Source organism: Chironomus tepperi, unplaced genomic scaffold (assembly GCF_022539635.2).
Source record: "Chironomus tepperi strain 1889 unplaced genomic scaffold, CSIRO-AGI_Ctep_v1 contig_161, whole genome shotgun sequence".
NCBI lineage: Eukaryota > Metazoa > Arthropoda > Insecta > Diptera > Chironomidae > Chironomus > Chironomus tepperi.
Window position 1 is genome coordinate 931,775 of NW_027226283.1, and position 20,750 is coordinate 952,524.

Consider the following 20,750-nt stretch of genomic DNA (forward strand, 5'->3'; position numbering starts at 1 on the left):
AACATAGAATTTTTTCAATTCATCGAAAACGAAACTTTGCCTTCTGAACTACTACATTTTCACACAAGTCATAGCCAATTTCAGGTTCATTCTGTATGTTACTATTATTTAAGATGATTCATGATTATTGATTAATCTAACTGAGTGTTTAAAAATTACAAACATTCCTGTATTTAATAAGAACGCACAATGCTTTTCAATTTAATTTTCCCTTCAAAAATTCGTTAATAATTATTTTTTGAAATTTATATTTGAAATGTAAAACAGCTGAATACCGCTTAAAGTGCTGAATTCAGTATTATTATTTTTATTGTGTAAGTAAATCATTGTTGTGTTGGTAAAAAAAATTGTTGAAAACACTGAGTGACCTTTTTTGCGGAGTGGATTGAGTGTGTTTAGAATCTCTGATTGATAGAAATATAGAGTGTTTTAATAATATTTTAATATTTTAAAATATACATAATTGAATATATTTATCTCAGAAAATATAGTGGAACAAAGATAAATAGAAAACAAATTTAATTGTGATAATTTTAAAGAAAACCTTTTTCTGTAATTTGCGTAAAATAACTCCGTGTGTTAGTGAAAAAAAAAGAAATTTCTAAGATTCCTTTTTAATTATTTTAAGATTTAATAATTGATTCGTGTTTGAAACTAGTGTTTGTTCAATCTCTAATTTAAAAATAAAATTGGACTGCAACAAATTGATTACAACTTCAGTGTGACTAAATCAAGTTTTAAAAAAAAATTTTCGTACGAAATTCTTAACATAAATCGATAGTTCCAAAAAATCACAAAGCCTCTGGAAGGAAGAAATTTGTATTCAACAAGCGATAAATTAAAAAAAAAGTCTCGTTTCTTGTCTAATTATAATGCTAAAGATTTTTATATTGTAAAATTCCTTGAGCATATAGCAATATATATTAAGACGTGTCCAAGAACAAACAAAGTGACAATGCCTCTTTTTGGGAAAAAGGATTCCGGAAAAAAGTTGAGGAAAGATACTAACAGGGACATCGATAAGCAAATTATAAATATTGAAGACAAATATCATTTAAGACAAGTATTGGGAAAGTAAGTTAATAAGCAGCAGACAGCTGCAAAATTTATTGAGCTCACATGTACAATCAATTGATAAGAAAGAAGAAGGCTATCTAAGACAGTTTACATTCTGCTAAAGTTAATTCATCATTTTTGAACTCATTCGATTTAATTCGTCTCAATTTTTCATTATTTATAGTCTCTGTATCTATATAGAAGACAGACTCAATGAGGAAAATTGATCATAATATAATTGCTGAAATATAAGAATTCTATATATATACATATTACACTTGTTTGTTTTTTTGCACATATAAAATCGACCTTTTGACTCCCCATTCAATAATATTTTTTTCTTCATTATAACATCATCTCTCATACTTGTATGATACGATTGACTATAATCTTTCATGTAAAAGTAACAATACACATATTATTGTTACCTCAATGAACTCCATTATTTCAACGTGCCTCACGAAAAAGCTATAAAAGGTCGGTCTATGATATACATTATGTGGCACTTTCTAATTTAAACTTTTGTCTTTTTTACTGGTTGGTCAGCCAGGCTAGTTAATTGAGTGGTTTGTTGAGTTATTGCTCAATTGAGAATCATAAATGCATTTTCTCTTCTTAATCAATTGATTGTTCGAATCGAGGCAGCAACAACTAACTAGGTATATTGTGATAAGCATTTGAGCAGCTTAACTCCTAATCTGTGAAAAATCACATCCACAAAACTTTCTTATTTAATTCAAACTACAAATTGATTTTTCGGATTTATAGCAAAGTGCTAATTTTAATTATTCATACAGAATTCAATAAAATATATAGATAGGGTGTAATAACATATGACTTATAAATAAACTTTCAAAGTCATCTCATGAATTTCCTTATAAAGAAAGACGAAACATGTTAATGCGATAAGTCTACCTTTTTACATGTATTTGTGTATCGTCCCAGTCCAAAGATCTCGTTCACAAGCTCTTATGCTAATATATTATTGCTCTAGTTGATCATTAGTCAACATACTCAACATAAAATATCTCTTTCATCTCTCTCTTCTTTCTTTATTCATAGTGGTGCCTTTTCAGAAGTTAGACTTGGTGAAAGTAAAGAAAATCCAGGTCAATTATTCGCGGTGAAGATTATCGACAAAAAAGCACTTAAAGGAAAAGAGGATTCACTGGAAAATGAGATAAAGGTTCTCAGAAGGTATTTTTCCTTGCTGCAACATATTATATCAATCCTACCTGACTTCCTGTTTTTCATAACATGAATAATATTAAATTTTTTTGAATTGTTGTGATTCAATGAAGATAACATATATATTTAAAGGTCTTAGGAAAGATACTTGTAAATTATTCCTTTTTCCTAATAAGTATGACTCCATGTAGTTCTAAATTTTACCTTAAAAAAACAGTAAATTAACATAAGACTGTAAATTCACACGATGAAAGACTTGTTTTTTTATTTTTTTTTTTTATTTTTAAATGCATGCTTCCCATACATATCTGAGTCCTAAAAAATTTGAATAATTTTCTGTTTGTTTTTCTTTGCAACATATAGTTTTGAATTTTTAAGTAATTCTAGCTTTTTATTATTTTTTATATAGAGTCTATATTATATATTTTTCCTTAATTTCGTTTTTTTTTTTTCGTAGTACAATTATTTAAAATCTTTTAGACCTTGTATGCTTCATTACATCGGAGCTTTTGTTTTTCTTTTATTTTATCTATCTCTATCTTCTACGAACAGGTTCTCGGCAATGAGCGATACTAATGATCCAAACCGAAAACCGTGGTGAGTGAGTTTTTTAGTTTTTTTCTTCATTTTTTTATTCTGTATATCTATCATGTCTTTTTTTATCAATTATTAAGTTAATTTTTTTTCTTAATTAAGTTTACTTTAATTTTCAATATTCAAAAAAAAAATTTCTACACTTTATAAAACTTTTCTTCACTTACACTTTTTTCTTCTTTGTAAGTATTTATAAAGTATGTATAGCTTGTGGTGGTTATAAGGATTTTTTTTATGTCTTTGTTATAATAACATAAATAAATAAAACTAAATTAATGCAAGATAAATGGGTAGGATTGCCATACATGAAAAATATATAAACATAAATTTATATTTCCATTTAATAATTTGTGTGAAGCAATATTGCAACTTGGTTACTTCTTTTATGTATATCAATAGATTGACACATCCAAATATAGTGCAACTTTTAGAAACGTATGAGGATAAAACGAAAGTTTACTTAGTGATGGAGTTGTAAGTGAAAAGCATGTCACGTTTATGGCATTTTATGTTCTAAGTATCATGTATTCTTAATTGACAGAGTAACTGGCGGAGAATTGTTTGATAGAATTGTTGAAAAGGGATCATATACTGAGAAGGATGCATCTGGTTTAATCAGACAAGTACTTGAGGCGGTAGACTATATGCATGAGCAAGGAGTAGTACATAGAGACTTGAAGCCAGAGAATCTGCTCTACTACAATACAGATGAGGAAAGCAAAATCATGATTAGTGACTTTGGTCTTTCGAAAATGGAAGATTCAGGAATTATGGCAACAGCCTGCGGAACCCCTGGTAAGAATTAAATGGTTATGTCATGTATTGCTTTTGCTAAACTATTCATACTTTTATAGGCTACGTTGCACCCGAAGTGTTAGCACAAAAACCGTATGTTGCAAACTTATTATTATTGAAATATATTTCGTGGGAATCGTTCATCAATGATGTTTATTAGGATATATATTTTTAGATTTCAACCTCTATTTGCCAATCAATAAATCTCTTTAGAAATCAATATATATCTTGAAAGAGTCCTAAATACTGGACGTCATAAGTGTATGATCCCATGCACGTACTTGAAAAAGCGTGAAGAAGAAAAATTCATTCTTTTTTTCTCATCATAAATTTTAGATATGGAAAAGCTGTTGATGTTTGGTCAATAGGAGTGATTTCATATATATTGTTATGCGGTTATCCTCCGTTTTATGATGAAAATGATGCTAATTTATTTGCACAAATATTAAAAGGTACATCTTTTGTTAGTTCTTTTCGAATACATTAACTTAGAAAGTGATGAATCTGTTTTTGATTATTCCAGGCGAATTTGAATTCGACTCACCATACTGGGATGAGATAAGTGCTTCAGCAAAAGATTTTATTCAACATTTGATGTGCGTAGACGTAGAGAAAAGATATACCTGTAAGCAAGCTCTGGCACATCCATGGTAAAAAAATCATTTTCTTCAATTTAACATCTAAAAAAAACTCACTTTTTGCATACTTTTTAAAGGATATCCGGTAACGCAGCAAGCAGTAAAAATATTCATAGTACTGTGTCTGAACAGCTGAAAAAGAACTTTGCAAAATCTAGGTGGAAGGTAAATTATAAAAATTTATTGCTTCTAATAGACATAAGCATAAACGAACTCATTTGTTACAATAAATTTTCAGCAAGCATATCATGCAACTACAGTTATCAGGCAAATGCAACGAATGGCTTTAAATAGCGGAGGCTCAAGCCGTAACAATACAATAACACGCAATGATGTTGAAAAACAAACTTAGATCTTAATATTCTTTTCTTTCTTGTTGTGATCGTTTCTATTTAATCTCGAGCATGTTTCCTTCTAGGATTTCTGAAATTTCCATTTTAATTAATATTAAACATTTACTCAATCTCTAGTGTCATATTAACAGATCCCACTAGTGACTAATTAAATAGTCATGAGTTTTTCTGCAAACCGACATTTTATTGAGCTGGTATAAAAAGCATGTAAATGCTTTTAACTCAATGAAAATTTAATAAAAGTGGAAATTTTGTGAAATTTATTTTTAACCGAATGAAAATTTATAATTATCTCTCTATTCCTATTTACAAACTATTTCTGATAAAATTCTCCGAAAATATTTTCTTAAACACATAAAAAAATAATAATAATATTAATAATTTTTAAGCCAATTATCAACGCTAAATGATTAATTAATAATGAAAGAAAAAGAAATGAAAAAAATTATTTTTGCTCTCATAATGAAAAATATTCCTTCAAAAGTTAAAAAAATATTCCATATATACATATTGTTGAAAAGAACAAGAAGATGATGAAGAAGAAAAGAAACTCGAATTTTTTTAAGAGCTTCCGATTCCTTATTTTTGTTAAAGCAATCTCAGAAACATTCTCATAAGAATTCTCTTGACTTTCATCATAATTTGTACGTTTTTGCAAACCTATCACTAAGAAAACTTATATCAAATTGTGATATTCTATTGTCATGACACGTTGTTTTAAATTCTCTCTGAAATTCTTTTTAAAAAATATTGATAATCGTGTAAGATAATTGAAGAATGAAAAAGAAAAAAAAATGTTTCGATGTTTTAAAAAACAAAAAAAAATCATAAATCTTTATCAGATATATGCATAAGATAATAAATATATTAGGTGTCTGTTGATATGATGATAATTTCTTGTTGGAATTTTATTATTTAATGTTTCACTGTGATTGTTATAAATTTTTAATGTATTAATGGTAGCGAAAAGTTATTTAATTCAAAACGAAAAAAACAAAAAAAAAAATTGAGAAAAAGTTTTTAAAATAAATTTCAAGACACAATATATAAAAAAGAAATATCTTATTGCTTATAAGATATAATTCAATGCACAAAGTTAGAAATAAAAGAAATTTTTATCGACTTGGCTGCCGATGAGCGTACTTGTCATTTTGAGGTCACAAAATTTATATATCATGTACGTCCTTATTATGTATATTTTTCAAATATATTGAAAAGTGATATTTTCCAAGTCATAGCACAGACTATGAATTCAAGGTGATATCAATAAACCTCACACGCTGAAAGAAAATTCTGCACAAGATCCATGTTCAAAATTTATAAATTTCGCATAAATAAATTAGGCCATATGTCAATGAGTTCAGTTCTCAAACTATATATCATTATTAAAATTGATCATAAAGTGGCTTGAACGCTCTCGATAGTTCATTTCAATTGTAACCTTCGTAACTAAATTGAATTTTATAATCCCAACAAGTAATACATTCACGCGAGTTAAAACTGTTATAAATATTGTACAATACTTTACAAAACTAATATTTCTGGGCTACTTATTTCTCGAATATATTCTAGGATATAATCTCCTAAAAAACTAAGTAGTATGAATGTTACAATGAAAGAGAATGTTAATAAGATATTAGGAGTATACACTTTATCAGTGGTTCTCAAACTGTGCGCTGCTTTACACTTGTATTGCTTATTTTTCTTAAAAATTCTTTGTGGATCGATAAACATGAATCTTAATCTAATATGGTTATAGTCAAATCCACAATCAAAATATTAAATGGACGTACTAAATTAAGTTTCAATTAAATTGAGTTTAATAACAATCTTTGATCCTGGTTATACTAAATCTGACTAGAGTATCATGAACCAAAAGAAAAAATTGAGCAACCCTATCCTAGAATAAAGCTGAGAAATCCTATCCCAAGTTACTTTTAAAAAATTATATAAAATCCTTCGCTTGAGAATACTATCAAATATTGGAAAGCAAATCTAAACCATTTATGGACAACTTCTATTCACACTAATAAGATTTTATGAATTGAAAATTGAGGAAAATCTATAAAAAAAATTAATTTAATATTTAATGATGAACTGAACATCATTATAAGAAAATTCCGTACTTTATATTTTAACATATATTTTTGTATAACTTAAAAACTCAAATAAGGTTGTTTATTAATTTTATAATTAACGCGGAAGTTTTACCTTTAGCAATTCCATTTTAATTTAGGAAATTGCCTTACAACCAAGGTGCCAACGTAGAGGAGGTCAAAATATCTTTTTTATTTTTATCTTCAAAATATTTTCATTTTCATGTAGGAACATCCTGTATTTTGCAATCCACATGAGTTATTTAAAATCATTTAAAATTCAAATTTAAAGCATCACGCTTCGTTATTAAAAATTTAAGTAATCTCTCATTTTGATTCGTTCACATATGACACGTCATATAAATGATCTTATACATAATGAATATTATGTATCTCTAGATCGAAGCTGTGAAAAATTCATTTTCGGAAATCTAGGAACTTTAAAAGTTTTTAAAAATCTATCGACAAAATTATATTACTTTCAAAGTTAAATTGGGTGTAAAATATTAGAATTAAAGAATAAGTCCTAGTTCCTCAAAACAACAATTCAGCAACTATTTGCAAAATTGTAATCATAAGATTTCAATAGCACGCTCTCTAATGACAGCACCCTTCAATTAATCTCATTCATATTTTTCATGTATATTGGATTCCTTTCATCTATGCTAAGTCATAGAATGAGAAGTTTACTTAATTTAAATTCCAATAATAAAGATAATATTAAATGTTTTGGAAAAATTTTTGCAGTTAGTCGTAATATGTTTTGAAATGTCAGACTATAAAGTTCATAGCAACTCTACTTATTTTAAATAAAAAAACAGTTCTAGTCAAAACTGTTGTACTTCATACATCACTATAAAATACTCAGTGATTCAAAATTTGATTCTTTTTATATTAATATTTAAAAAAAATACCCAAACAGACAACGAGTAGGCTCATGAGTATACTCATAAGCATGCTCATTTAGGTGAGTATGCTCATTGTCTGTTAGGAATAATTGAGATTTTCCCAAAAGTTCAACATTCCTCTCTTTGAGAACGAAAAACATAATCTTACCTGATATATTTGTTAAATTTCATTCAATTCATAAAGCAAGTGTGGATAAAGAGAAAATTAGAAAACATAAATTTCAAGAAAATACCATTTTAATGGTTGTGAAAACATTTATTCTTTTTCTTTATGAATAGCGATAATGTGTAAAAATTATATATTACAAATTCATTGAGAAATAAATAATTATAGTTTTATTAAAACAAATTTTTGTAGATATTTACTTTTTATTATCATAGATCCAGTCTTGTATTATTTCTATAGAAATGAAAATCTGCTTAAAATAATAAATTGACACAATTACAAATTTCTTCCCCTTTTATAATAGAAGCATCTCCTATTGTGCTTCCCTAAACAACCTTTTTGATTTAAAGTGGAGAATGTTGTTGAACTGTAAGATCAGAAACTGCCGAAACAACACTTTTGTCATCTAAATGGAACAACAAATAGAAATGATAAGTACTTAAATTCCAATTAGTGACTAATTACCTCCAATTACTTACCCAGTTTTTCGGAAAGTATTTTTGAAATTTTATCAATATAATCAGGATTCGCTTTGTAATGGGAACCAGTCGGAAGGTCGTATGATGTATGACGCATGGGCTGTGATTGTGTCGAGAAGCTTCTTTTAATATCGGAAGGTTTAAATTGATCTTCAATAAATTCTTTATTGGATGAATCTTCAATACGTCTCATTGCTTCATTTTTAGCCAATTTTTGAGAATTCAAATTAACAGATTTCATCATTTCATTATATTGATGTTCTGTCATTCGAATAGTTGGAAGCGATTTTACATCGACGGCGTATGGTTGATTACTCAAATTAATTGAATGAGAATTAAATACTTTAAATGGGGGATTAATAGGAACATTTGTGTTTGGTGGAGGTTTGAATAAACTTTCAATATATTTCACATTTTTTGGTTCTGTATCCGATATTGGCACTATATTTGAAAAGATTTCCACATCATTTTTTACTGAATCAATTTTTGTTGATTGACTAAGTCCAAACCATTTAATCAATTTATCCCACCACGAGCTATTTTCATTACCTTCAGCATTTATTCTATAATCTGAATCTGAATGAAACATGCTTGCCGTTGGGTGTGTATCGCTTGCTGAATTTTGTTCAAAATAACTTTTTATCATATCCAATCCATCCTCAGTACTAGCAAAATCACGTATTTCCTCATATGTATCCTCACTATTGGTTGTACCAAGAAATGATACAACTTCTCTTATGTCTGGGAGCTTATCTTTCTCTATGTTCAATTTCAATTTCTTTAATAAATCATTAAATTCCTTTGTGTTATAAAATTCATCCAGACTTGCAGTTTTTATTGATGGCAATCGTTTGGCGTCGCTTTGGATCAATATAACATTATTGGGAATGTCTCTTTTGAGAATTATTGGTCCATTATAATTCCGAAAATTTGGCTGCGATAATAATGGTCTTCCTGAACTGCCAACTGTTCTTAAACTCACATATTTCACAGGCAGTTCCTCACAATATAATGTATGTAGAAAAAAATAGAAAACTAAAAAACTTAAAGTTGAATGCATGTCTATGCTATTCTAAAACTAATTTGGCACTAAATACCAAGTAGTTTGTTGTTGCTTCTTTATATATTCACAAATACATTTAAATGGCTTCTTTGTAAATTTACGACTGAGGAAGTAACAAAGTGTTGAAAGATTTCTAAGAAATTGATTATTTTCGGCTCTTATCATACTTCTCAGGAAGTAGGACACCTACCTATTATTTGTAAGCATCAACTTACACTACAAATATTTTAAGAATTTTTTAAGGTTTAGTTAAAATTTTAAATCTCTTAATAATCCCTTCACATTTCAAAGAATATCTGTAGTTAGTTGAAATTCTTATCAATTTTAGAAGTTAAAGTCATGCTATAATGTTAGAACTAGATATTAGATAGATGGTATGAGAATGTAAATATTCCGATAATCTTCTAGATTCTAGATATTAGACATTTAAGCTAATTACACTATGATTAAAGACTTTTTGTAATTGAGATATTTGTAGATTAATTAACACGACTTCCTTATGGATTTTTTAATTTCACAATGATTTTTATTCTTTGGAGTTCAAAAAAAGACTAAACTTTTGTATGAAAAAGGGTCTTCAACTATGTACAATAAATATTATTCAAAATTCAAATGAACGTTAAATTACGCAATATAACAAATGTTTACGTCATTTATGGATAGCACCAAGTAATTAATAAGTGAAAATTTTCAAATTAAAAACCAGCAGTGATTATCAAATTTCAATTAGATCTCATTTTATGGATACTTATTATCAAGTAAGTATAAATAAATCTTAAATCATCAATTCCTTAATTTTGACACATTTATGTATCCTCAACCCATGTCATCCAAATTACACAATGATTGACCCAATCGTTTGAATGCTTCAAAAGAGATCAATATCATCCAGGTCGTTTCATTTTTATTCTCAGATAAAATCAATAAGGGACAGGTTTCCCTACGGTATTCTAATATCATCATCTTATTTTGTGGTATTCTTGAAAATTTGCAACATTTGTTTATTTAAGCATACTTAAGGCATTTTCTATAGAAAATCCGATTGCATCAAATATTCACTTCAAAGTGATTCTATAGTTTCATACTTTATTCCAACTTTATTCATTAAAAGTTGTTTAATTCAAGAAATCCATCTTAAAACTCAAAAGAGAATATTAAGAAGAGATTTTTTTGGGAAGTAGTTGTGCATTTTCAAAGAAACCGTTAATTATGTCGTAATTACAAAATGAAAGTGTTTCTAATTAGATGCTTAACCGATTATTTTCACTATAATTAAATTTATTCAATAATGCAAAAATCAATTTTGTCATGTTTGCAAAAATGTATAATGACAAGTGTAGTTATTGCAATAAATAAACAAATCCCATGAGAAAATCCCATACTCGAAAATAAATTGAATTAATGTGAATCCACATGCCTTTTCATGCTCAAGTGAGCACAATTGTGATTTAAATTTAGAATCAGCCTCAATAAAAAAAATATCTGAGGATCTTAAAAAAAAATATCTACTTAGTATGTGCAGTGTATTAGGATTATTTTAGGAAGTCTATATAAATTTTAAATTGATTCAATCTCACAAATGATCCTATGTAGGCATAAAGTTGAATGACAAAATAAAAAGTCAGTCATTGTGACGAGAAAATAATTTACTTGCATATAATCATTACTGTTAAATGTCAAAGAGATTCACAATGTAATTTGAATACAAATTACAAGTAGTTAAAGTTCAGCGAGTCTCTCGAGGGATTCTCTCCTTCCTAAAACAGATGAAATTCACAATAAATTAAAAATTTAAATTTTTTTACACACTTTCTTCATCATTCGTTGTCTAGTAGGGAAATGATACGTCCAGGACATAATGTTTTCTAGTTGTAGCTGTTGAATCTAGTCTTTGAACTACAACCCTAAGTGCAACAGGATGCGATTATTCGACTGTATGTCTAGTTATAAATAAGACACTTATGTAAGACGCCACGTCGTATGGTCGGCTAATCACAACCTGTTCTACTAGTCATTTAATCAAATACACCCGAGTTCAATGCTTACTTGTATCTCAAACCATACAGATCAATTGTCACACATGCCCTCTTATAGAAAGTTCATATATTGACCTTAAATGATGTGCATGTCATTTTATTTCAAAATGATTTTTTAGATTACTTTAAAATAGCGACCCCTAATATTAAGGACCAACCCCTTAATCCATCATCCGCGTCCACCAAAAAGCATTCGAATGATTGTATTAATTTTAGAAAAGTTAATTGATTTTGTATAAAATACAGTCAAATTTATTAATTTTTCAGCTTATTGGCACGAACATAATTCAATTCAATTGTGTGAACGTGTTTTTATTATGAGTTAGGTATATATTAATTTAGATATACATATTTTACGTGCTTCGTAAATATAAGGACGAAATAAGAACAAAAATTAATCACATTTTGTGTAACAAAAAATGAAACAAAATTCAATTATTTTAACTAACTGAAAGAGAAATTGAAAGCAAAGCGAGAGTAGATTGGAAGTAAAATGGAAACGCCCACTTCCTTTCCACTGGAAATAAAGCACAATTCACTTTTATTGGTGAGTTATTGTACCTTTTTCCATTTAATATGACTTAATTTAGAGAAAATTGCATGAAAAAATAAAAAAACTCATTCAATTTCTTTTATAGGTATGTATGTATGTATGCTCAGTTCCTTTTTATTTCATTAAAAATAATATTTTTGATGAAGTAAATAAAGTATGCGTGAAATAATTTCAACACGCTCATAAAACAAATAAAGGCGAATGTTTCAAGTGTGACTTTCAACAAGTCATGTATATTATCGATTGCAACAATGCATTTATTGTAATTAAATTGAAAGGCAAGCAATGAAAATATGAAAATTATGAGGGAAGGTAGAGGCTATTTTCATTAAAGTGGAATTTTAGTCGATTAATTAAGTTCACGGGCTGTTTGAGTAGTTGATTGATCAATCAGTAATGATAAGAGCAATAATTACAAATAAAGATTACGGTATGTATGTAATTTCAATTGTCCACTTAATTAATGAATTTGATTTGTTTCATTAGCCGCACACCGCTTTACTTAATGAATTTTCAAGGGAATTTTCATCACGATGGGTAATGAAGTCCTTTAATTTTGGCGCCGTAACTTAAATTGATCCCGAGTTAAACAGGCTGGGATTAGTCGATCGTATGTCTAATTATAAACCTGACATTTGACTTGTAATACCTGTGGCTAGACATATTTACTTAATTACTTCGTTGGCCGTACAGATCAATTGTGATGCCGCGGGAAACTGCTGACTCCTATTACTGGATTCAACTTACTGATTTCCAATACAAAATGCAATATTGGTATTTATTATTGACAAAGGGCTGCCAACGATAGAGCCAGTTTTAGACGTCAACTGAGAGAGGCCATAGATCACAGCTGATTTGTATAGTCAGCGAAGTAGGTAAATAAGTAAATGCAATACTGTCTCTGTCAACAGTTTCTTTGCATGAAGTAGACATATGAACGACCAAAAGCTTCCTATTCCACTCCAAAATATTAAATTCACAAAAAATTCAACTCTGAAGGTGGAAATTCAATATTGTTTATAATTCCCGAAAATCTAGGGGTGCTTTCGCAAACAGTTAAGGAATATAACTATCAATTTACTGACGTACGAATATCGGTAGTTTATACAAACGAGTTAAAGGAAGTGTTAATTTAATTAGAGTGGGCTGAATAAGACATACCCGAGCAATACAAGTGAATTAACACCAATTGTAAACCGCCTATTTTTGGCAGCCGTATGGATAGCCAACGGAGGCTTTCATTTGATATTAATAAAAGAGGTTTATCCGAGCCTTCTTCATTTCTGTCGCCCGAAATGCTTTGTGGGGATTATTCTAATAAAATATAATTTCTTAAATATTCTTAATTATTTATGATAGCTGGTTAAAAAAATCGAAATTATTCCTTACACGTTCTGCATACGTTCATAAATGACCTTGTGAGCAACCGCATGCATAATTCGTGAATTAAATTTAATAACCCTGATGAACAAGGGGCATGTTGCTTATTTTATTTACCATCCCCTTTACGGCTAGTCAGCTAACTTGGTCATATATATTTACGATTGTTTTCCTTAATAATGCTGCCGTCAATAATAAAGTCCCTATTAGTTAAGATTTGCTTAATAAAAAAAAACTAATTCTAACTAATTATGGACTGCTGGAAATTACCCTTTCCCTCCTAAACGTAATAAGAGAACGGCCTCTTATCAGTAATAGCCAATTTAGAATTTGCACTTTCAAAACTACCCCTAAATTTCTAGAAAAATTGATCCACTAAAAATGTGAAATCAGGGAGCTAACGATTAATTCAAATATCTATAAGAAGCAAGCTAGAAGTCCGAAAGGACGTTCAAATATTTTGATAAAAATTTCAATTTTGAGAATTAAGGATTTAAATCAACTAGTTGAATCTACTTTATGAATTAAAAACAATTCATAGACCAATCCCTTTCTATTGATCAAATAAATTTTATTGTGACATATGCTTTTTTGCCGCCGGGCATGCATGATGCCATTGTATTGACTCAGATTTAACAATCCAATTTGCGGACCAGATCGGAATAATTTAATTTGATGTTCACATTTTCCTTCATCCTTGCTATATAATTGGTAAATAACTTTATGAAGTGCTTCCTGTGATGACAATTACAACTATCTCGATAATTAGAAATGACTAATAGTAATTATGTAAAGTGTATGAATTGAAATCATGATTTTCAGCAGGTTCGACAAAAAATAGGAGGTAAAACAATCGTATTTGAGTAATAACAATAAGCTTTCCGCTGGCTGTTAAATTACAAAATCAATAAAATTTTAATTTTCCCTTTTAGAAAATTGAGTTTAACATTAAATGCGTCATGACTTCATTAATCCTTTATGTAATTATTTCAACAAATATGTTGTTATTTACTCATTTAATTACTTTAATTATTGAAACTCATAGACGATTTTTATTCCACTTGTTTCCTTGTAGAAATTAATTATTAATGACCTAGAAAGCGAACAAAAAAAATATAAATTGTTGAGCTGTTTAAAAAATGGAATTTACCGAATGAGTGGGGTGGAGGAAGTTGAAGAATAAGAAGAAATCCAAATAACTTCATTTCAGGATTCAATTAAAATTAAAAGTGGATTAGATCCGATTAAGTTGTTTACATCTTTAACAATTATTTTAATCTTCCTTTTCTTCATTATTTATTTTTTACCATTTCCTCCATCCATTCCTCGTGCACTTCATTTTCAATTGAAAATTAAATGACAAGTAACTTGTTACGCATTTTCATGAAATAACAAAATTGAAATAATACGATAATACTTACTAACTGTATATATTTATTATTGTGAGTATTGTTGGCATTTTCGATTAACTTCAGAGAGGGGTTACTAACAAATGAGGGTTTATTTTTCCTTTATTGCAATGTTATATATGTACATTATGATTGTGTTAAACAATAAAAGATAACAGATTTATGTTTATAATTTCTTCCGTACCCAAATAACCAAAAAGACCCGATAAACACAAATTTCTCATGGCAACCAGATGAGATCCAAGTGCCAATTTTTACGGTAGTTAACATAAAAATTGCCACTAGGACGACATATAGCAACCACTTGACTGCCATAAATAACTTGTGCTGATCGGGAAAGACTTGTTAAAGCAAAATATTCACACAAATTTTCCTTTTTCTAATTGCAAAAATCTTTTGTAGAAAAGAAGTACCTAAAGTAGGATAAAAAGTTAAAGCTTCTTCTCATCTAATCTAATGATAGAGTAGTATTAAGTAAAAATATCTTGTATATATATAATAATTCTCAAACAATATACATATTGCATAATTAAATCGATGATCTTAAACAAGAACCTTCCATTTAGAGCAGGTAGGGATTATTTTAATTGTATGTTGACGAGCCATTTGCTGTATCGACTTGTTGAAATGTTTTCAATCGTTTATAAAGAGATGATCTTAAGGTGTCATCACAAATATTATTACCACATTCCAATGATAACTTTGCAACAGACCAGAGTTTACATCCATCAGTTTTGGCAGGAGTTGTATAGGCCTTATGAACGTGATTTGAGGGTGAATTATGTCTATTGGACTGTGAAAAAAATAAAGAAAAGAAGGAATAAAAAATACAATTCTCATGAGATCCATTTCTAAGTTAACAAAAACGATTGAGAAAAATCGTGCCTCATTTTGACTACAAACAGCTACGAACAAATTGAAAGAAATTACATTAAATATATCATTTTGAAACCATTTTTACGTGACATGAATTCACATATATTCTTGCAATCTGATAGCTTGTTATAGTCTAATTATCTCTACCAGATTGCTTTCTTTCTTATTTAGACATTTAAATACCAAAATAATCCTTAAAATTTAAGTCATTCAATTCCCATTTAAATTTGAATATTCAGACATTTCTCTTGATTTTATTTGAGGTTTTTACGGGTTTTATAAATCAACGTTGCAACATTTACTCATTTGAAATGTCTGTAAGACATACTCTTCTTTTCTCAACATTAAAAACCAAGCGGCGGAACCGAAAATTTTATTGTTTAAAAACAAGGAAGATTGAAAGTTGGAGAATTTATTTGTTCCTTTAATGAATTACAAATTGAGGTAATTTTTGGAAGCAGAACTCACTTCGTCAATTGGAGATTTTCTCGGGAAACCCCTATATGTCCCCAAACCGACCCATTTTACTCGTTCTTACAAAAACGTAAAAACATGGTAAAAACCTTACGAGAAAAAATTTTAAGTTACTCTTCTGCGCCCACACTACTGTTAGATTTCTTCCATTAAAAGGTTGTCTGTTTGCATCAATTTTTATCATTTTTGATATGATTATTTTATGCTTACTTTTCTCAAAGAGTTTCAAGATCTAGAATTGCGAATATTTTATTAATTTCGAAGATATAATCCGAAAGGCACGTGTTGTGGAAAAATTCGGAATATAGTGTAGCCAGGCCAGGCTCTGGAACAGATTCGGTAAAATCCGATCCCACGATAGAGTCACGTTGACCTGGGGACAATATTTTGCGACTTTTTCACCTCGTGTTCATTTCAGATAATGAATCATTTCAAATCTTAATAATAAAGTAACAGTCTTTAATTCTGAACTCGAGATTCTTTTTATAAAGAAAGCTGTACAACGACGAATTGTGTAGGTTTAACTGTACGCACAAACCAGCAGCAGTTAAAAATATATAAAATGTCTGGCACTTTGAAAATTCGTTTTCTAGGCACATATCCACACACGCAGTTTTGAACGAATTTGTGAGGAAAACAGGCCGGAATTAATCTGAATTTGATGACGTCAATGGCCAAATTTTGAAAATTCTTCTGTCAATTTCTTTCAATTTTATACCTTGAAGTTGTATCCGATTTTGTATAGAAAAGACTTCATACAAATTCCGAGTCAACTTCGAGCTCCGTTCATTTACACCAAATTGCTGTGAGAGATAGAATCTTCGTACTACTACATTAGAAGAAGGCTGCTCCACGGAAATTTTGAGGCTACGCTAAACGACTTTTATTAACAAATAATGGAAGCCGCCTTAATTTAGCTGTCAAAATTAGGAACTTTAACTTTAAAGTTCCGTGACGGAGTCTTCTTCATTTGTGTTGCTCGAGAAGGTATCATCAAATCATTACAAGCACAAGCATTTAGTTCAAACAAAATAAATTGGTTCAATATTCACCTCCTTTTTCAATTGCCATTCCTTCTCGTTCATATTTGAAAAGTTCACATAGTGCTTCTTAATAAAGTAATTTTCTTGCATTTCAATGTTGGATGTGATATCAGTTAATGAATTTATTGAACTCTTCATCTTGTATGGTGTGGTGTTGTTATTCTCAATTTTTTCAACCTTCTCATCAACCTCTATCTCCTCTTCATCATCATCATCATCATCCTTTTCGGACTTGTTTGAATGAAATGATTGAAGATTTAAAATATTAACATCGTCCTCTGTGGATTCTATGTCAACCATTTCATTTTCATCATCCGTTTGTGAATCATTTTTGGAATCATACTCGACACTTTGGTCATACTGTTTCACATCTTCATGCATAATATTCTCATTAGTATTTATATCACTCTCCTTTTCTTTGCCATATTTAATATGATTCAAAAACTTTTTTGCTGGTGTTAATCTCTCATCATCACTTTGATTTGTTGAAGAGGTAGGCGAATGATTGTGATTTAGTGCTGAAATTGAAACATTACTTTCATCATTTGATAATCTCATATTGATTACGGGTTTAAATGCAGCCGAATGAAAATGATTAAAAGTTGAGGGTGGCTTTTCATCCTTTGATAATGCATTTATTGGTGCAATTGAAGTGCCATTTGGTTTAAAGAGGAATGATGGTGGAAGGGTTGATGGTTGTTGTTTTATCCAGTTGAGAGTTGGAAATTGGAAATTATTTCCTTTATTTGGATTTGATGGAGTATTTAAGGAAATTGATTGAGATTGCTGTTGATAATGCCATACATAATGTGACAATGAGAATGGGAGATCTTGATGGAATCCTGGTGTTGAATTAGCTGTTGCTTTAATTGGAGATACTGCTTCATTTAATGGTTGATTGTTAACAGGTGGATCAATTGGTGCAGCTTGACTAACAATTTGTTGTATTGGTGGTGCTGATGATCTTGCTGGGAATTGTGGACTATAGTTCTGCATGTCTTTAGATTTTCGAGAGATGTCCGTTTTTGGATTGCTTTGTTGTCCATGATTTGATGAGCTTGGTGATATTAATCGCTTTCTTGTTCCACCATTGAACATAGCTTTAACATCTTCCCAAGCATAAGCAATGTTATCCGCAGGTGATCCTGACAATTTTAAATGCCGTCGCCAGGAATTGAAATTTGCAGCATCTGGTTGAACATATTTGTCATTTTGTGATATTCGATGTGAATGAAAAATAAATTTGTTTGGAGAGAAGAATAATCCACAGTAAGTGCATTTAATACATTTTGCTCGTGACGAATTGTAGCGTGATGGCAAGAAAGCACCACGACATCCGAAAGCACACTCATGATACACCAAAAAGGAAAAATCATCTGGTAAACGTGGAGGAGAATTATCACCAAGAAATGATTTGCATAGTCTTTCAGCTTCCCTTCTTGTTATCATTCCACATCTTCTTGACGAAACTGGCATTGCTCCTGCTCTTCTTAGAATTTCCAATTGCACGGGTGTGCACTGTTATAAGATGATTTAAATAAAACATTTTATTAGAAATTGAGCATGACAAGTATGCTGTTAAAGTATAATAATTGAACTTAATAGACCTAATGAGAATATGTCTTCTAACAATCTGAAGAGAGTCGATAGACATTAGAAGTGTGGAGCAAACTCTTAACTACATCTTTTATTTTTCTCGACACACCTTGGCGGAAAGTTCGAAATCGTACACAGCATACGGTTTTTGGCATTTTCTACTTTTTCTGGCTGCACACTAGTGTGCCGTTAACCATCACTGAACTAGTAAAATATGGATATTTAAATCACGTCATTAGAAACTATTCATAGTAATTTAGGGGTAATATTTGTGGAATTTATTGTTCCCTATTTATTGCATAGATATAAAGAAAAGAATAATATTTTTTGAAGGCTTTCTGTTGGCTGTCAACATAATAACACTCAATAAGCTTTAGAATCCCCTTTTAATTAATTTATGTTATTATTTTTACTTTTTAAAGAAATAACAACTTTAATCGGCATTTGAAACAATCTTTAATTGATGTTGTACGAAGCCTTGCAAACGGTTTAATTCTCATTGAAGTAGATTTTAAATTTCCGTCGATTTTCAAGATCAACTTGAAATAAGTAATCACAAATTAATTTTTTTAATTTTTCAAAATATAAAATTAGGTAGGATTGATGTGAGCAAGATGTGAGTTCGCTATAAACCGATTTTAATTTGCATTGATATTTTTCTGCTGACACTTGTGAAGTTTAACATTTCATACAAATTTCAATAAGTTCTAAACAAGCTTTGTGAAACAAATATGGTTTTGGCCTGCTAATTTCTTTAACAATTTAGGTTACATGTATTCGCGTATAATTTAATGGTCTTTGGTCATAAATGACGTTTTCGGTATAAGATGTATAGCACTCATTTTCAAAAATTTCAAACTATGCCAAGTTATCATTAATTTTTGGAGATACTCAAAATTTCTCACTGTACAAATCTCTTTCAAAAATCGGCGACGGTGCGTCCTTGGTTTGGAAGTTAACAACTAAATTACAGAATTAAGATTCTTCTTCCACTAAAATTTAGTATTAGGTATTGTTCTTTTAAAATGACTTTTTAATCGAAGTTTAGGCGTCTAAATTCGAGTAAGTCGTCATTAACTCTAATTAATTCAAAGATAATGCATCCTCTTCTAAACTGCTTAAACTCTTCACTGTTCTCCACTTTATTAATCATTAGGTATTTTAGTCCGTACACTAAAGGCATGTCTCACATAATTTTTATAACTTTAATTTATTAAATGTAACCAACCTGTACACAAGTAATTCCTAATGCTACACGTCTATTGTGGATTTCATTATAACTAAATTGCTTCAATAGCGTATTGGAAATCTGTGCTAAACACAAACGTTCTTGATTTTCAATAAATAAAGAAACTATTGGTATTCCATATAAAACAACATTTGAAACTTGATTAGGTTTAGGACATATGACTTTATGAGATCCTTCATCACTCGATGGTGTCCTTGAACGAACATTAAAATTAGATATTTTACTATTGCTATTTGATATTATTGGTGAATCATTTGTACGTTTAAAGTTGTTCCTTTTTTCATTTGTATCCAAAAGATTTGTTACTGTATTTTCCATTACACTTAATAATTAAACTGTTCCTTTTTTTTAAATATAAGTGTCCAAAAAAATCTTTTGTTTTTCACTCAAACCGATCAATTTTGAATAATCTTGATAAGTATCTAACTTTGAAGAACTGCTAGAACAAACTAAATCTTGATTTTATTTAACAGCATAAAAATATCATTATTTTTAGTTAACAGAAAGAAAAGTCTTTATAAAAAAAAATCTCCTCCTTTCTCATATTTAAAAGCTACACCTACAGCATTGCAGAGAATAAAGGACGAAGAAAAAAATCAATCAAACATTGTTCTTTAGAAAATAGAGGACTGGAAAATTCCAGACCAATGGGAAGAAGTCATTGCAACAAAACGCACACGCCTACTCGAGGAAAACTTCCAACATACAGAATAAAGACGTAAACTTTTTTAATGAACATAAAAAAATTATCATTTTCAAAAATATCCATAATCAAAAAGGGTAGACGGAAAATAATCG

The 20,750-nt window shown here is 29.4% G+C and overlaps 2 protein-coding genes across 3 annotated transcripts; one reads left to right on the forward strand and one right to left on the reverse strand.

The window, feature by feature from the left end:
• Positions 1 to 539: 539 nt before the first annotated feature.
• On the forward strand, positions 540 to 7,977 carry CaMKI (Calcium/calmodulin-dependent protein kinase I). 2 transcript variants are annotated; one of them, XM_070637066.1, is made up of 10 exons: positions 545 to 1,074; positions 2,119 to 2,253; positions 2,797 to 2,838; positions 3,238 to 3,312; positions 3,380 to 3,633; positions 3,693 to 3,726; positions 3,970 to 4,085; positions 4,157 to 4,283; positions 4,349 to 4,436; positions 4,510 to 7,977. In XM_070637066.1, exons 1-10 carry the CDS (start codon positions 956 to 958, stop codon positions 4,621 to 4,623), a joined length of 1,104 nt encoding a protein of 367 aa, XP_070493167.1. In that variant the 5' UTR covers positions 545 to 955; the 3' UTR covers positions 4,624 to 7,977. The 2 variants fall into 2 exon arrangements, with proteins under 2 accessions (XP_070493168.1, XP_070493167.1); XM_070637067.1 differs by lacking the exon at positions 2,797 to 2,838 and having other exon boundaries at positions 540 to 1,074.
• A 7,314-nt stretch (positions 7,978 to 15,291) lies between these two features.
• Positions 15,292 to 20,270, reverse strand: fuss (SKI family transcriptional corepressor fussel). Its single transcript, XM_070637189.1, has 3 exons — positions 19,932 to 20,270; positions 17,117 to 18,625; positions 15,292 to 15,507 (listed from the first exon to the last, which is right to left on the reverse strand). Exons 1-3 carry the CDS (start codon positions 20,268 to 20,270, stop codon positions 15,298 to 15,300), a joined length of 2,058 nt encoding a protein of 685 aa, XP_070493290.1. The 3' UTR covers positions 15,292 to 15,297.
• Positions 20,271 to 20,750: the final 480 nt, after the last annotated feature.

Bases quoted from the DNA above. Each gene is read 5' to 3' on its own strand.
- fuss (XM_070637189.1), bottom strand. From the start codon at position 20,270: ATGGAAAATACAGTAACAAATCTTTTGGATACAAATGAAAAAAGGAAC. The intron at 18,626-19,931 runs GTTGGTTACATT...ATCTTATAACAG, and splicing joins TAGGAATTACTTGTGTACAG to TGCACACCCGTGCAATTGGA. The intron at 15,508-17,116 runs GTGAATATTGAA...TTTTTTTCACAG, and splicing joins AATGGCAATTGAAAAAGGAG to TCCAATAGACATAATTCACC.
- CaMKI (XM_070637066.1), top strand. From the start codon at position 956: ATGCCTCTTTTTGGGAAAAAGGATTCCGGAAAAAAGTTGAGGAAAGAT. The intron at 2,839-3,237 runs GTGGTGAGTGAG...GTATATCAATAG, and splicing joins AATGATCCAAACCGAAAACC to ATTGACACATCCAAATATAG. The intron at 4,086-4,156 runs GTACATCTTTTG...TGATTATTCCAG, and splicing joins ATTTGCACAAATATTAAAAG to GCGAATTTGAATTCGACTCA.